Source organism: Tursiops truncatus, chromosome 6, assembly GCF_011762595.2.
Source record: "Tursiops truncatus isolate mTurTru1 chromosome 6, mTurTru1.mat.Y, whole genome shotgun sequence".
Classification (NCBI taxonomy): Eukaryota; Metazoa; Chordata; class Mammalia; order Artiodactyla; family Delphinidae; genus Tursiops; species Tursiops truncatus.
The window spans coordinates 115,135,157-115,152,824 of record NC_047039.1 but is presented as its reverse complement, the minus strand read 5'-3'; the positions used below and the strand labels follow the sequence as shown (position 1 = coordinate 115,152,824).

The window sequence follows — 17,668 nt, the reverse complement described above, 5'->3', positions numbered from 1 at the left end:
CAAACAAAATTAGCTCCAGTTAATAGTTTGTTGCTAGATTAGTTGTATATAAACCAGACTTCTTTTCAGCTTCTGTTTTGGACCACTCTGCTCAAACTACGTCTTGTCTCACGTCCTAAAATTTGGACAGTTTCACTTGCATCTTCCATGGGTCTTTGACACCAGAGTCCTGGGGGTAAGAGAGGGTCTCCAAGTTAGCTTGCAGGTGGAGGGCTGGCTGGCAGGGGCTGGGGACACCGGTTGCTGTAGCACGAGGTCTCAGGGCCTGCTCTTTGCGTAGTCAGCCCAGAGCTGTCGGCTGTAGATGGCCAGGAAGTAGCCGGCGGCTGAGGCTTGCAGAGGCAGCGCCTGGTGTCGGAATCACCTCATCACTGCTTTCACCTTGCTCTCCGAGATACTTAGGGTTACTGAAGCTGACAGCGGCTTCTCTTTTCGAAAGTGATGCGTACTGCATGCAAGAGCCACAGAAGCAGGCTTCCTGTACAGTACATCCTCTCCCATCTTGCGAACTTTAGCAAATTAAAAAACTTTTAACTCACTTTACTCATGCAAAAGCCCTTAAAAGTAAATTACAGGTATTTTGACATTCCAACCTTAGATACTTGAGTCTGCAACTCTAAAAATTCAGAATATTAACCAAAATAGCATTATTATATTTAAAAGGTAATTCTTCCTGGATATCATGTAAAGCAGCCCATGTCCAGCGGGCCAGGCACTCAGCATCACGTGATGACCCTCGGCTCTGGGGAAGGCCCTCGTGGCCTGCCTGCGGGCAGTCGTGGCTTCCCGGTGCTGCCCCGTGTTTTCCGCCTGGGGATGAGAGGAGATGCCGTCCCGGGCAAGGTCCCAGGCCACGTGCCCCGCACCTGCCTGCGACCAGACAGCAGCCACATCACCTTCCACTGCTTAGAGTGGTTTACAGCCGCGGCAGTCTTGACACCGTGGGTCTGAGGCAGCGGCCCCCAACCTTTCTGGTACCAGGGACTGGTTTCGTGGAAGGCAATTTTTGCGTGGACTGGGGAGTTTTGGGGGGATGGTTCAGGCGGTAATGCGAGCACGGGGAGCGGCAGATGAAGCTTCACTTGCGCTAGCCCGCCGCTCATCTGCTGCTGTGTGGCCTGGCTCCTAACAGGCTGCGGACCGCTACTGGTCCGGGGGCTGGGGACCCCAGGTCTAAGGTGCTTGCTTGGCGTCATGGTTTAAAGTGTGTGGTTGAGGTCTCTGTTCTTCCTCTGCCCCCAGGTTGTGACTCGCTGATTCACCTCTTGGGCGAGAAGATCCTGGTCATCCTCCAGCAGGGAACTGCGACGGCTGGGTGCCTGGGCCTGCAACCTGGGAGCCCCGCCCACCCCACTCAGAGCCCCGCCCAGAGCCTCTACTTAGGTTGAAACCCCCCTCACAGTGTTAGAACTTTTGCTTTCAGCCGTCAAACACGTTTAAAACTATTCCCTCATCCCGGTGTTCCAAGCTTCCTCCTGGTATCATTTTCCTTCTGTCTGAAGACGTTCCTTTAATAATAGTCCTTTTAGCGCAGGTCTGCTGGCTACAGATTCTCTTAATTTTCCTTCATCTAAGACTGTCTTTACTTCACCTTCGTCCTGAAGGATACGTTTTGCTGGATGTGCAATTCTGGCTTGACAGTCCTTTTATTTCAGCACTTCAAACATTTTGTACCACTTCCTTCTGGTCTTCGTTGCTTCTAATGAGAAATCCAGACATTCAAATTGTTCCCAAGTAGGTAGTGCATCATTTCTGTCTGGCTGTATTCGGGATTTTCCTTTGCCTTTACTGTTTGGAAATTTGATTTTGGAGTGCTTGGCGTGAATTTCTTTGGGTTTATCTTGTTTGGGGTTCGCTCATCTTGAATCTGTAAGTATATATATATATTTTAACTAAATTTGGAAAGGTTTCATCCTTTATTTCTTCAGATAGTCTCTCAGCCCTGTATTCTTTCTCCTCTTCTGGAAATTCACAGAAGCAAATGTTAGACCTTTTGTTATTGTCCCAGTGTCTCTGGGACACTGTTTGTTTTTTTTTTTTTTTTTTTTTTTTTTTTTTCACTGTTTGTTTTTTAATCTTTTTTCTCCATCTGATGTTCAGATTGAGTACTTTCTTTTTTTTTTTTTTTGCGGTACGCAGGCCTCTCAGTGTTGTGGCCTCTCCCATTGCGGAGCAACAGGCTCCGGAAGCGCAGGCTCAGCGGCCATGGCTCATGGGCCCAGCCGCTCCGCGGCATGTGGGATCTTCCTGGACTGTGGCAGGAACCCGTGTCCCCTGCATCGGCAGGCGGACTGTCAACCACTGCGCCACCAGGGAAGCCCGAGTACTCTCTTTTGATATGTCTTCAAGCTCACTGGCTCTTTCCTCTGTCTTCTTGATTCTGCTCCTAAGGCCACCCAGAGAATTTTTAATTTCAGTTATTACATTTCTGCATTTGCTTCAAGACAGTCCATGACAGCTGTCTCTGTCTGGTTATGATCACTGCTTTATTGCCTCGTCAAGGACTTCCAAATTCTGTGACATGTTGTCTTTTTTTTTTTTTTTTAATTTATTTTTGGCCGCGTTGGGTCTTTGTTGCTGTGCGCGGGCTTTCTCTAGTTGAGGCAAGCGGGGGCTACTCTTCGTAGTGGTGTGCGGGCTTCTCATTGCAGTGGCTTCTCTTGTTGAGGAGCACGGGCTCTAAGTGCGCAGCTTCAGTAGTTGTGGCTCGCGGGCTCAGTAGTTGTGGCTCACAGGCTCTAGAGCACAGGGTCAGTAGTTGTGGTGCACAGGCTTAGTTGCTCCGCAGCACGTGGGATCTTCCTGGACCAGGGCTCGAACCCATGTCCCCTGAATTGGCACACGGATTCTTAACCACTGCGCCACCAGGGAAGCCCACATGTTGTCGTTTTTGTCTGTTAATTGTCTTCTCCTGTTCAAGTTGAGATTTTCCTGGCTCTTGGTATGCCTGGTAATTTTGGATTGCATCCTGTATTTCGAGTATTATGTTATGAGAGCCTGGTTCCCATTTAAATCTTCTGTTTTTGCAGACTGTCAATGTGCTTATATTCACAGAGCATGTCCTGGCCCTCTTCCTTGGGCTGTGTTTGAATGTTAATTTAATTCTCAAGGCCTTTGCAGTACTGCTCTGGTCTGCTGTGCTTGTGTGCTACCCAGAGCCAGTGTGAAGCCTGGCTGGTATGCCACACTGGATTCTGTTCTCAGAGCCTCTGCTGTGCGATCCTGGCCAGTTTCATGTATGGGCTGCTTGGGGGTGAAGCCAGGACTTCATACTAGATCTAGAGGACTCCCTTGTCCATCTCCCCTCTCTAGTGCAGGGAATGGAGAGCTGGGGGCTCCACCCCACTGTGTCTATCGCCCCATGCAGGAACTTGGGGCCCTGGAAAGCCCCCCTGGAGGCAGCACCCAGTGCGGAGGGGGAGGCATGGACCCCACTTGGCTGTAGCTGGGACGGGGCAGTGGCACTGCTACCCTTGTGGCATTAGCAGCATGGTCTTCCCACGAGTCCTGGCTCGTCTGCACTCCTCTTCACGCCCCTCTGGGTCTCCTGAGAACTGTGTCCAGAGCCTCCGTGTAACTGGTGGCAGTGGTTAGGTGCGATATGCCGGCTCCATCTCCTTCTTGGTCAGAACCAGAACCTCCCACATGCCTTTCTTAAAGACTAAAAGAAAACTGTCAGAAGCTGGCAATAGAATCCCCCTCTGGTTCTACGTCAGACGGAGGGTTCTAACGTCAGAGGTCACTGGGAAAGAGCGAGAGGAAGGGGATTCCCCACAGAGAAGCTGCCAGAAAACCGGTGAAAAGGGGCCCCCTGCTGCCTCGCATGCAGCTGCCAACTGGCTCACAGCCCTCACTTTCTTGCCCTGCCCCCAGGTTAGCTCTTAGGGGCCCCTCTCTCTGCCTTCTGCAGCCCCCGCTCTGGCTTCTGGGTCAGGCCTTGCAGGAACCCACGCTCTATGCCTCAGGACCCACCGCTCCTCCCCAGGGACGAGACCAGCAGAGTCAGAAATGGATGCCCTCTTGGCAGAGCTGGACCCTCCTGCATGGCCGGCGCCTGCACCTGGCACCTGGCCGTGCCCTTCCTGGTCGGGAGGGTCTGTGCAGGAGCTGGGCTGGCACAGCGGCCAGCCAGGGGGGCCAGGAAGAGAGCCCTCAATGTGTTGGGGCCCCAGAAGACTGGGGTCTGGCTGGGACGTGGGCGGCAGGAGGGGTGAGGCTGCCCGTTCAGCCACGTCCATGAAAACAGGAGGTGCTACTTGCCAAGCAGTAACTTTGTGTTGGGAATGAACTTCAGCCGGGGACGCTCGGACCGAGGCTGATGCGCTCGTGGGCACGTGCCCGCTGCCTCCGTCCCTGCTGCTGTGGGGCTTCCTGGCCTCACGTCTAGAGAAGGGGAAGCCTGTGGCCTCCGGGACAGGCACCCCAGGACCCAGCCCTGACCAACCCTGGGTTGTTTTGTGCCTCACCCCGGGGTCTGGAAACCCCACGCAGACGAGGTGGTCAGACTGTTTGCTGTCTCTGGAGCAGTCAGTGCAAGAACTCCAGGAAGGGGGCAGGTCGGAGGATGGGCCCTCCCCTGGCCGATCCTTTCGACTCTGCGTTTTCTCTGGGCCTCACGGCCTTCTCTGCATCCGTGCATCCGTCTCCCCTTCAGCGGCCCGGTCCTGGTGTGTATGAAACGCAAGGGCGCCACAGTGTGGTTGGTAATTTCAGCGGGAAAGGCGGGGCTCTGGCTGTGGGGACTCGGGGCCGACCCCGGTGCCTGTTCCATCTGCCGAGGCCTCTCGTGCCGTGGTGTCACCTAGAAACATCCAGGGACACCGAGACTGTGCGAGTGGCAGCCCGATCCCTCAGGCCAACGCACGCCCCTGTGCTCTGCAGGTCACCAGTTTGGGCTACATGCTGTAGGGAGCAAGTGGGACTCGGGGAACCCTGCCAGCAACCTCTCCACGGTGGCCGTCATGCCCGTGTCAGAGGATGTGCCCCTCACCACCTTCACCCTGGAGCTCAAGCACGCCCTTAGCGCCATCGGTAAGCCCTGCCCAAAGGCACCTGAGGTCCGGTTGGACCCCCTCCTCCTGCCTCTCATCCTTCCAGGTTCTCCTGAAAGAGCACTTAGTGTTGCTCGCAAGGCTAAACCCTGCGCAGGGGGTGGAGAGGGGTGCAGCGCTGGGGAGAGGACCGTCCCAGTGAGACGGGCGCCTCTGGACAGTCTTGATGGGCAAACCCTATCTCACAGGGGCTGGTGTGAGTCACACCGCACTGCTCCTCCCAGCTGAACTCTGGGGCCTCCAGGGGCACAGAGACCCCTGAACCGCCCCCCGCCAGCGGGAGCCCATCTTGGGGTGTGAGCCTGGGGTGGGTGCGTGCAGCTGCTCCACTACTCGGAGGGGACACCGCAATGGCTGGGGCAGCTGACTGACCACGTGGAGGACACCCGCAGCTGGGGTCAGGCAGCTTAGGTCATGTTCCCAAGTTCCACGGCTGTTAAGTTGGGGGCTCAAGAACAAGAAACTGAAATTCCTGAGAACCCTTAGAAATTCCCCAAATCATAAAGTATTCCATATTCTTAACACTTTATGTATATGTTTTTATAACTGTGATCGACCATAGTAAGAGACAATAAGTCAATTTTCTGAGATAGGGCTATCCTAAAGGTTTCAGGGGTGTCTTCAAAAATGATATAACAATAGGTGCAATGAATGTTACATTACTATTATGGAACAATACGTTGTGACAAGAGTATGTATCTTAATATGGCGAAAACGTCCGCTATCTGAAACAGACACTTGATAGTAGAAGGCATTAAATAAATGCCAAATGAAAATGATTTATGAAATTGAAGATACTACTATAAATATTTAATATGTAAAAGTTACTCTCCAAGGGAAAATTTAAATCACAGAAAGCGTTAATTTGGATTCGTCTTGGTCTTTGTTTTATAACAAATATTCTGGAGGTAGAAAACATCATACATTTTTCAGTGACGTTGGTCAGACTGTCCAGGGCACACCCAAAAGATCTGCAGTTGCACAGTGGAGATGTGTTGATTCATAAAAGCTTATTCCCTTTTTTAAAAAAACAAACCAACCTTTTATTTTGAAATAATTACAGATTCACAGGAAGTTGTAAAAATAGTAAAGCGAGAGCCACACACCACCCCCTGCCCCAGGTTGCAGCACAGCACCCAGACCAGGAGGTTAGCGTCCGTGTGGTGCGCTGATGTGACATTCATGTGTGTCCACGCAAATTTCTATTTCTTCGAGGAACTGGGGATCTTGACAGGGATTGCACTGAACTGTTGGTGGCTTTGGGTGGCACTGACATCCTAGCAGTGTTAAGTGAAAGCAGGCATCCTGCCTCGTTCCTGATCTTAGGGGGAAGCGTTCAGTCCTTCACCTTCAAGTAGGATGTTAGTGGTCAGTTCTTCATGTATGGCCTTCAATATGTTGAGGAGGTTTCTTTCTATTCAGAATTTGTTGAGTGTTTATATCATAAAAAGATGTTGAATTTTGTCAGTGCTTTTTCTGCGTCAGTTGAGATGATCATACTTCCCCCCCTTTGTTCTGTTAATGTGATTTATTACGCTGATTGATATTCATATGCTGAGTCATTCTTGCATTCCAGGAATAAATCCCACTTGGTGTGGTATGTAATCCTCTTAATACCCTGCTGAGTTTGGTCAGCTCCTGTTTCCTGAGGATTTTGCATTGTCAAAGGTGCTCGTCTGTAGTTTCTCCTGGCGTCTTGGTCCCACGCAGACTTTGGTACTGGTGGGGCGGGGCGGTGCTGGCCCCACGGAATGAGTTAAGAAGTGTTCCCTCCGAGTCAATATTTTTGGAAGAGTTTGAGGAGGATTGGTGTTAATTTTTCTTTAAATATTTGGTAAAATTCCCTAGTGAAGCCACCTCATGCAGGGCTTTTTTTTTTTTTTTTTTTTAACTGGTTCAGTTTCTTACTGGTTATAGGTCTATTCAGATTTCCTGTTTCTTCATGGTTCAGTCATGGTAGGTTGTGCGTTTCTAGGAATTTGTCCATTTCATCCAGATGATCCAGTTCGTTAGTTTGCAATTGCTCACTGTACTCTCTTGTATTACTTTTTATTTCTGTAAAATAGCTAATGTCCTGTTATTTCTGCATTTAGTAATTTGAGTCTTTTCTCTTTTTTTCTTTATTCCTCTAGCTAAAGGTTTGCCAATTTTATTGATTCTTTCAAAGAACCAACTATTGGTTTCATTGATTTTCTGTTTTCCTATTCTCTATTTTATTTATCTCTGTTCTGATCTTTATTATTTCCTTATTTCTGCTAGCTCTGGGTTTAGTTTGAGATTCTTTTTCCGGTTACTTAAGGTACAAAGCCAGTTGTTGATCAGAGATCTTTCTTCTTCCTCAAAGGAGGCATGTGTAGCTGTAAACTTCCCTCCTAGCTATGCTTTCGCTGTGTCCAGTACATCCGGGAATGTTGTTATTTTTGTTTTTATTTCTCTCAAGATATTTTCTCATTTCTCTTGTGATTTCTTTGACCCATTGGTTGTTTATGCATGTGTTGTTTAATTTCCATATATTTTTGAATTTTCCAGTTTCATACCATTGTGATCAGAAAAGATACTTTGTGTAAATCCAATTTTTAAAAAATTTTTTCTCGGAGCATAGTGCTTTACAATGTTGTGTTAGTTTCCACTGTACAGCAAAGTGAATCAGCTTTACAGATACATATATCCGCTCTTTTTTGGATTTCCTTCCCATTTAGGTCACCACAGAGCATTGAATGGAGTTCCCTTGCTATACAGTAGGTTCTCATTAGTTATCTATTTTATTTTATTTTTTCAAAGAAAGATTCCATTTTCTCTCATTTCTTTTTTTTTTTAAATTAATTATATTTTAATTTGGTTGCGCCAGATCTTAGTTGTGGCAGGCGGGCTCCTTAGTTGTGGCCCGAGGGCTCCTTAGTTGTGGTGTGCATGTGGGATCTAGTTTCCTGACCAGGGATTGAACCCAGGCCCCCTGCATTGGGAGCATGGAGTCTTACACACGGAGTCTAACCACTGCGCCATCAAGGAAGTCCCAGTTACCTATTTTATACACAGTATCAATAGTGTATATATATCGGTCCCAATCTCCCAGTTCATCCCACCCCCCCACCCCCGCCTTGGTATCCATATGTTTGTTCTCTACATCTGTAAATCCAATCTTTTTGTTTTTTTTTTAAGTCTTTATTGAATTTATTACAATATTGCTTCTGTTTTATGGTTTTGGCTTTTTGGCCCCAAGACATGTGGGATCTCATCTCCCTGACCAGGGATCGAACCCGCATCCCCTGCATTGCAAGGAGAAGTCTTAACCACTGGATCACCAGGGAAGTCCCTGTAAATCCAGTCTTTAAAGTTCTTTAGGACTTACCTTGTGGCCTAACATATAGTCTGTCCTGGAGAAAGGGAAGAGTGTGTGTTCTGCAGCTGGGCGGGTGGCCTTTCCTCTTTGTGCATTTTGATGAGTGTGCAGTGGTATCTTGTTTGGGCCTGAATTTGCATTTCCCAACAACTAAGAAGTTTGTTTGTTTACTGGCCATTGGGATACCTTCTTTCGCAAGTGCCTGTCAAGTTGCCCACCCTTTTTATTGGCTTGTTATCTTTTCCTTGTTGATGGGCAATCTGGATACAGTCGCTTTATTGGATGAAAGTGTTGCAGATATCTTTCCCTCTGTGGCTTGTTTTTTTTATTCTTTTAATAATATCTTTTGACAAACATAAGTTGTTAATTCTAATATAGACCAATTTATTTATCAATTTTTTCCTATATTATTACTGCTTTTTGTGTTTTATTGAAGAAATTTCATGCTGCCCCCAAATCATGAAGAGGTTCTTCTAAAAACCTTAGGGTTTTACCTTGCAAGTTTACAGTTCATTGGAGATTGATTTTGGTGATGATGCGAGGTAGAGTCAGGATTCCTTTTTCTATAGGATCTTCAGCTGCCCCAGAGCCCTCGCTTAGAAGGACTGGACTCTGCCCTGCAGTGATCTTTTGCTGACAGTCAGGTGACCACATTTGTGAAGCGTGTTTTTAGAGTGAGGATCTAGGCCAGTGGTCCTTTTCTTCCACTTGTGAAGGTGTCAGTCCACTTCCTCTGGCTTCCAGAGCTTGGGAGAGAGGCTGTGTGACAGCCAGGCTGGCAGTGACTATCCAGGCCAGATCCGTCCTGGAGCAGCAGCCGTGCCCCACGGAGCCGACACATAAGTGCCTAGGCATCAGCCTGTGTCCACGCACTGCCCTGGACCTGCCCATGGCCTGGGCCCTAAGCAGACCCTCCCCCGGACGGAATGGTCACCACAGTCCTGACTGCCTGGGGCTGCAGCCCGCACCTCGAGAGCCCAGAGCGCCACCTCCGGGGGGCTCCACACTTTCCCAAGGGCCTCCTCCGAGCCTTCCGAGTCCAGGCAGGCGGGCCCAGAGCAGGAGACATGCCCTGAGGGCAGATAGAGCCCAGCCTGCGGTCCGCTGAGGACCTCAGGGCTGCGCTCCGCTGTGTTCCTGCAGCCAGACACGGCCTGCCTGTCCCGCCTCGTCCTAGACGCCCAAGAGGCGGACGGGGTGAGCCACCGCAGTGCCCAGGAGTGCCGGCCCTCGCAGGCACGTGAGGCATCAGCCCCGAGAGGACGCCCTCTCTCTGTCAGACCCACGGAGGGTGACCAACTCGAGCTTGAAGCTCTTCCCGACCTGGCCCGACCTGGCCTGACCCCCAGAGCAGGACTGCAGCCCCCAGGGGGACCAGCGCCCTTTGCCCCGAGCCCCCAGAGGAGTTGCTTCCCCGCATCAACGGGCTTCTGCCATTTGAGTCAGAGCTGCACAGACGCACAGGTCAGTCCAGCAGCCACATCACAGGGCACCACCCTGTGAAATGCACCCTTATGCTTGTGCCTCCAAGAAAGCAGATGCTGCCAGTTAAACACAAGGCGGTGATTTCTTGTCTCTCACCTTCTGATTACAAGCTCTCAGAGAAGCTCAGGTGTAAGCGAGGGTGTAAGAAGGAAGCCATGGGGAAGAGCCCGGCCTCTCCTGCAGCAGCGGGACTTCTGCATCCTCAGGGCGGTCCAGCAGCCTTCCTGACACTGAGGGCCGCTGGCCTCTCAGCTTTTGTCCCTGCCCCTGGCGGCCCTCTCACATATTCTGACGCTGGCCCTCCTGGCTGAGAGCAACTGTGTCTGTGTGGACAGCAACTCTAAGACCCTGTAGATGCAGGAAGCACGCTGATCCCTGGTGATAGACACTGGTGACCCGCACCTGACTGGAGCCCAGCCAGCCGGGCTGCCTTGGATTTGGGAGACTGTCTAATCTCGCACTTTACAAGCTTGTGCTTCCCTGCCCCCACGCATACACAGTCTCAGTGCCGCAGAGATTCAACCCCTTCATGTGTAGAGGAGGAGACTGAGGTTCAGAGAGGCCGCCCCTCCCTGTACTTGCTGCAGCCCTTCCACCGCCACACCTGCAGCCTCACCTGCCCAGAGGGTCTGCTTCAGGGCCACAGGCACTTCCTCATGAGTGGTGAAAGGCTTATTGCTTTCCAGAAGAGCAAACTTCCAGGAGAAGGAAGGGCCTCGCTTGTCCTCCAGTGTGAGCTGCCGGCACAGTTTTCTGTATTTGGTGGTTGTGTTTTCAGGCCCTGCCCTGCTGCTGACCAGCGGCAACGTAAAACAGCGCCTTGTCTCTGCTGCTCTGGACAGGTACGCCGGCCTCCGTGTCGGAACAGCCTAGCCGAGCTTGGCTTGCTGCTCTCAGTGGGTCCCAGCCCGGCCTTGAAATGTGCCCTGGCGTCTGCGCCCCTCTGTCTGTGCCTTCCAGTATCCACGAGCACCGGCTGTCCAGCTGGCTGGGGCAGCAGGAGGACATCCACCGGATCGTGCTCTACCAGGTGGACAGCACGCTCACACCCTGGACCCAGCGCTGTATCCGGCAGCCCGACTTCATCCTTATCGTGGGCCTGGGCGAGGTGAGCCGGCCTGCGTGAGTGGGGCAGTGGGCGGGGCCTCAGCAGGTGGGGTCCGTGGCCAGGGCTTGAGGGGAGGGGCCGGCCGGCTGCTGGGTTGGGCCAGGCAGTGGGCGTGGTCAAAGGGCTGCAGGCTGGGCAGGTCTTGGCGGGAGGGGGGCCCCACTCTCTCCTCCAACCCCTTGTTTCTCTCTTGTCCTCTGAATGAAGTATTTCAACAACTCAGAAAGGGACGGATAATAAGAGCAGACACCCAGGTATTTGCTCTTGTAAAGTCAGAGCCTCTGTCCGTGTTTCACGTTTTTACTATGTGTGTATATGGCACTGGTTTTTTTATATAAATAGTGCTCGAGTTTATACCATCTTGAAATTTCCTTTTTACTCAACACTTACACTTTTGAATTGTATCCATATTGTTTCACTCGTCTCATGGCTGTTTAGTTTCTATTTGTGAATGCCCCACCATCTGTCTCTTCTCAGCCAACGGACTGTGAAGTTACTTCACTACACGCGTGTGCAGGGGTGTCTTCAGGGCACCACCTGGAATTGCTGCTGAGCGGCAGAGGCTGTGTGTCTTCAGGTTCAGAGAGCTGCCAGACTGCACTCCTGTTGTGCACGTGATGTGGGCGAGGTCTGGGGCTCCATGCTCCCTGCTCTGCACTGTCAGTCCCCTGTGTTCCCAACTTCCTGGGTGTGAAGTGGAGTCTCGTTGTCCCTTCATTTTGTGTTCCCCACCTCCTTCCTCTGCCCCGTCGTCTGTTCTCATTTCACGCTTCCATCCCGGTCCTGGGACAGCTACAAACTCGTCATCTCCGATGTGGGTTCCTGTTCTTACCAGGAGTGATGCTCCCTTGTGGGGGAGTGTTTGCAAAAGAAGGTTGCAGTGTGTGCGCCGCCTCCCTTCCTGCAGGCCCCCGGAGCTCCCTCATGCCCCCGCACCCAGCCCCGCACCCCCTGGGTCACAGCTTCACAGAGGAAGGGCCAAGCACGCCACAGCCGGGTCGGTCTTCAGAACCAGGGTGCCACCCGCCAAGGCCAAGACCTGTGTTGGGCTAGGGCATGAGGCGTGGTCCCGTCCAGCCTGGGACGTCTGTGGACAGCCCCGCGCTGGCCTTTGGCTCTGTCCTGCTCGAGCCTGCGGCCTCTGCTGGGCTGCCTGACGCGGGGCTCCGCTCTCCCTTAGCTGGAGCGGGTGCTGGAGAGCGCGGCTGTGCGTGCCCAGAAGCGCCGGGAGGACGGGCCTGCGCCGGCCCGCACTGTGCAGCGGCTCAGCCTGGGGGCTGCTGCTCCGGCCACCTGCACCCCTGCTGCCCTCGCCGCGTCTAACCAGGAGGAGCCTGCCCGAGCTGGTGAGGCCCAGGGCGGCTGGGGGCCCCGCCGACCTGCTTCGGGCCCTTTGCCTCTGACTCTGCTCTGAGCCCGCTGGCTCTGATGAGGGCGCTGGCTCTCCACGAGCTCTTCCGCTCCTGTGCACTCACATCTGCTTGAGCTTGGTCTTCGGATTCCCGGGGCCACAGGGTGACATGCCCCCCGGATGGGGGAGCCCCTACGGGGGGCCAGAACCCCAGAGCGATGGGCCTGAGGTTCCCACCTCCAGCTGAGGCCTCAGAGAGCCCGGTGGCCTCAGGTTGGCACTGCTTCCTCCTTTGGACAGCAAAGCACACAAATCCTGAGGCGCCTCCTCCTCAGGGGTCCCCAGCCCTGGCGGCTGTGCGCGGGCCGTGGTGGGAGCGCAGGGGCCGCCGGCTGGCCACAGCCCACCCAGCCCCACAGCTTGGTGGAGCCGCCCTGCCAGCGGCGTCTGCGCCCAGGTGGCCAAGCCCTGAGCGCCCTCCACCTCGGGGCTGTGGGCTTCGGCTGGGCCCGTCGGTATGTGGCCCAGCTGCCCGCACTGCCCGCCCCACCCCAAGAGCCCTCCCAGGTGAGCCCGGGCGCCGAGGTGACGACTGGGTCGGGATCAGACCCACCGGCCGTGTCCAGGAGGAGCTTTGGGTCAGGAGTGGGGTAGAACAGCCAGGCCACGTCGGGTGTGCGAACTCGGCCCGGCCCCCCGCGTCTGCCGGCCTCTCTCGCAGGTGGAGCCGTCGGAGCGGGTCTGCCAGAGGCCCCCGGACCGGCGCTCGGACTTCTCCGGCCTGGCGCGGGTGCTGACCAGCAACGCTGTCGCCTTGGTACCCGGGGGAGGGGAGCCAGGTGAGTCCCGCCCCTTCCCGCGGGCCACGAGTCGGTTACGTGTGCGCCTGCGCTGATCCTCCCCGGACTGGGCTGGCGCACGTGCCCGGCAGTGTTTCCCACGGGCAGGTGTCCCCTCCCTCCACAAAGACAGTGGAAGAGAATGTATTTCTCGTTCCGATTGTCTCCTCTTCTGAAAACTCCATTCTGACCCTTTGCCAGTCTTTCCGCTGGGCTGCGGGAGAGTTTCTTTCCATTTTAATGCACACTTTATGGAACAGTGATCTGCTCTGCTCACGACCGTCGTGAAGCAGCCTTTAGTTTCTTGGGCTGGTGGGTTCCTTTAAGGACTTTTAACCCAAAGCACTTGTACCCCAAGTTGCTGCCGTTCTCCTGACCTTGGTTAAAGAGAAAAATACACGTGGGGGCAGAAACGGAGGGGCAGGTGTGTGGTGAGGGTGTGACAGGCCAAGGGCCCCGGGTGAACCGGTCGGCGCGAGGAGGGGCAAGGCAGCACCTCCTGCAGCATCTGTGCTGGACCCCCGCCCCTCTGAGGGCCAGGTCCCAGGGCCAGGGGTGCCCTGTGGGGTGGATACCCTCACACCCCTGGCCTCGGAGGACGTCAGGCCAGTCGCTGGGCTGGCGGGCTTGTGCCGCTTCCCCGGCACTGCAGCGAGGCTCCCTGAGTGCCAGGCCTGGGTGCCAGCCCTGCTTACCGTGCTGGCCACCTGTCCCCAGGGCCTGACGGAGGAGCCTGGCTCGCCACCTGCCTTGGCCCGAGGATGTCCCTTCCAGAGGACGCTGGAGTCACTGTGTGTGCACCCTGCAGAGTCGGGGCTGTGCTCGCGCCCGGCCCCTCCACTCCTCGGCTAATTGTAGCTGGAGAGGGTCAGAGAAATGATGCAGGTGAGCCTCAGAACTGCTTGTCTGGCCGGATTCACGCTCCTTACTTCCCCACTGTTGGAGACTCGGAGGCTCCAAGTTCTGGCCTGAGACCCTTACAGCCAGGAAAGTGGGGTGGGGACGGGAGGGGCTGCCCTTATGGAGACCCCGCCTCCTCACCCCCAGCCTCCTCACTGGCCTCCTGTGCCTTCAGCGCACGTTGTGGCCTCTCTCCGAGGGCTGCGCTGCAGGGGAGGGATCCCGCGGTCCGCAGGCAGCCGCCAGGGTGGAACGCCTGCACGTGTTGGCCCTGGCCCCCTGAGTGCGGCCTGGCCTGGGTGGTGAAGTAATGAGTACCCTGCTCGTTTATTTGGGGTGATTTGGGGGCATCGTGTAGTGCCGTGTTTTTACCTGAAAGCTGAGCCAGTGGGCCTAGAAACTCGGGTGATTTACCCAAAGTTGCCGGGATGGGGGTAGCACTCAGCCTGCTTTCTGCGGGGCTGGGACAGTGAGGTGCCCTGGAGCAGCTGGCTTGCAGCAGCGTTTTTAATGAAAATTTAGTTAAAGTAATACTTAGTTTAAAAGCCATGTGGCCATTCTGTAAGGCCGTATGGTATTTGCATAACACACAGCAGTCCTCTGCCCCACCAACAAATCCAGAGATATCCCGCAGACAATATCCCACAGACAGTATCCCACAGACAATATCCCACAGACAATATCCCACAGTCACTTCCAACTTTTCTTCAGCTGTTTCCTCATTTACATTTCTTTTTTTATTGAAGCATAGTTGACTTACAATGTTGTATTGGTTTTGGGTGCACGGGAAAGTGATTCAGTTTTATGTGTGTGCGTGTGCATGTGTGTGTGTGTCTGTGTGTGTATATAGTGTACATATGTTGTTTTTCAGATTCTTTTCTATTATGGATTATTACAGGGTATTGAATATAGTGCCCTGTGCTATGTAGTAGGACCCTGTTGTTTATCTGTTTTTTCATTTTTTCCAGTTTTAGATGATTAAGTTCCTAACCGCCCCCATATATGCACAGGGTCAAAGTCTGTTTGTGTGTCTCTGTCTCGTATCCTCCGTCTATCCTCCTCCTCAGCACGGGATCCCGGTGTGGTCCCCGCCCTAGTCAGCCATTGCTCACTGTTTGCCTTGCAGCAAGATGGGTCTTTGGAGCTAAGCCTTATCCTACTGTATATACGGCAGTGTCTCCCTCCTCAGAGTAATAATTGCTCAGTAGCCCACCGCAGATGCTGCTGGAGACGCAGCCCCCTCAGTGTGCTCAGACCACCAAGTCATCGCTGCTGAACTCACTCTGGAGCGGCCTCCTCTCAGCTCTGCTGCTTGCTCCCCAGTCATGCCGCTGGGATGTTGCCTTGGAGTTTCCCTTCACCATGATCCTGGGAACTGCCTTTGTCTCTCTCCTGTGTCCAGCTCCACTTCTGGATACCATGTCTTCCCCTTTCTTGATACATTCCTGATTTTGGTAGAGTTCATACTCTAGAAGTTTCCTTAAGAGAAGCTGCATGGGAGGGAAGAGTTTCAACGCCACGCTTAGCAGAAAGTTCCCTCACTCTGCTCTCACACTCGCATGACAGTTTGGTTACGAACCCTAGATGGAAATACTTTTCCCTGAGAACTTTACGGTGTGGTCCCATCATCTTCTTAGCTTCCAGTATTGCTGCTCTGAAGTTCAGTGTCGTGTTCTTCACGAAGCCTGTTGCTTCTGGATCCTGTAGGAGACTCTCTTCACTCTTGTGTTTCTGGAAGTACTTGAGGATGTGCCTGGGTGTCTTTTCCCCCGTTAGGCTGGGCAGACTCGCAGTGGGCCCTTTCAAATTCGGGAATTCATCACCTCCAACCCTCGGAGCGTTGGCTAAGGCCCGCACCCCTGCTCCCTGCTCCCTCTTCTGGAGCACAGTGCAGACGACCCCTCATCCTCTCGTGCTCCCATCTTTTCTTTTCTCTCCCAAGTTTCCATCTTTGTCTTTTTGTTCTACTTTCTGGGTGATTTTTCTCAGATGTATCTTCTAATCGATCTTTTTTTGCTAAGATGTTTCTGATGTCTGAGTGCTTTCCTCAGTTTTTTTCTGTTTGTTCTAGTCGTGCAGTTTGAACTTCTCTGACAATAATAATGCTTGCTTGCTCGGCTTTCCGTTCCGTTCCGTGCCGGCCTGTGTCGGCTCGGTCCCGTGAACTCCGAGTCTCTGAGGCTGTCTGTGTGCGCTGACCGCACCCGTGGCGTCGCCGCATGGGCCCCTGTGGGCCCCTGTAGTCCTCCTCCTGTCGACAGACACCTGGGTTATTTTCTGGGTCTGGTTATTGTGCACAAAACGGCTACAAGCATTCTTGTGCAGATCTTTCCTGTGCACATATGTGCTCTTCTCTTGGGCTAATACCTGGCAGTGGAGTTACCTGTCCACGGGGTAGTTGAGCAGTTTTACACCCCCGCTGGCAGTTTTGAGAGTTCGGGCTGCCCACATCTCTGTCGCCCTTGGTATCGTCCGGGATGGAAGTTGTGGCCACACCCCTTGGTATCGTCCGGGATGGAAGTTGTGGCCACACCCCTTGGTATCGTCCGGGATGGAAGTCGTGGCCACACCCCTTGGTATCGTCCTGGGTGGAAGTCGTGGCCACGCCCCTGGTGGGAGGAGGCCGTGCCTCACCGTGAGTCTGATCTGCATCCCTGGACTCGGGTTCCAGGTGCCTCTTGGTCATCAAGTTCCACGCGCCTCTCTCACAGGTGGCTTGCCCTCTACTATTTAGTTAGAGGAGTTATTTATATACTCTGAATACGAATCTTTTTTTAATTTTCTTTTTTTAAATTAATTAATTTTATTTTTGGCCGCGTTGGGTCTTCGTTGCTGCACGCGGGCTTTCTCTAGTTGTGGTGGGTGGGGGCTACTCTTCGTTGTGGTGCGTGGGCTTCTCCTTGAGGTGGCTTCTCTTGTTGCAGAGCACGGGCTCTAGGCGCGCGGGTTTCAGTAGTTGTGGCACATGGGCTCAGTAGTTGTGGTGCACGGGCTTAGTTGCTCCACGGCATGTGGGATCTTCCCGGACCAGGACTCGAACTCGTGTCCCCTGCATTGGCAGGCGGATTCTTAACCACTGTGCCACCAGGGAAGTCCCTGAATACAAGTCTTTTACCAGATATGTTTATTACTAATATTGTCTTCAGTCTTTGACTTTTGTTTTTGTTGTAATGGCATGTAATGGCGTTTTTTGATGAGCACGTTTTAACTCTGATGAAGTGTGATTTCCCAGTTTTTTACAGTTTTTTAATTTCTGGTGCTCTGGGGGCTCTTGCCTAGGCTACATCTTCTCAAAGCTTGTACATCTGGGCCTGCAGTCCACCCACAATTGTTTCCTGTGAGTGGCGGGGTGTGAGGTGAGGGTATTCTACATGGTTGCCTAGTTGAAGACTTTCCCTCCCTGCTGAGCTGCTGAGGCGTCTGAGTGAAGCACCAAACACCTGCCCCGGTGTGAGCTGCACGGAGGCATGTGTTCTGTCCCAGCCACACCACTACACTGTCTTTGTTACTCTAGCTTTATGGGAAAGCATCCGGCAGTGTAATTCCTTCAAATTCTTTTTCTTGAAGTTGTTTGGATTGTCCTAGGTCCTCTGC

The 17,668-nt window shown here is 53.1% G+C and overlaps 1 protein-coding gene across 1 annotated transcript in view; it reads left to right on the top strand.

Annotated features, from left to right (window-relative positions):
* Nucleotides 1–17,668, top strand: part of PNPLA7 (patatin like domain 7, lysophospholipase) — a 31,787-nt gene that overhangs the window by 6,465 nt on the left and 7,654 nt on the right. Inside the window, 12 exon segments of the mRNA XM_073806947.1 lie at nucleotides 664–1,045; nucleotides 1,133–1,149; nucleotides 1,243–1,323; nucleotides 4,882–5,031; nucleotides 10,655–10,718; nucleotides 10,837–10,984; nucleotides 11,462–11,598; nucleotides 11,777–11,798; nucleotides 12,165–12,261; nucleotides 12,264–12,302; nucleotides 12,305–12,330; nucleotides 13,057–13,168. Coding sequence (XP_073663048.1) covers nucleotides 664–1,045; nucleotides 1,133–1,149; nucleotides 1,243–1,323; nucleotides 4,882–5,031; nucleotides 10,655–10,718; nucleotides 10,837–10,984; nucleotides 11,462–11,598; nucleotides 11,777–11,798; nucleotides 12,165–12,261; nucleotides 12,264–12,302; nucleotides 12,305–12,330; nucleotides 13,057–13,168 — 1,275 coding nt within the window.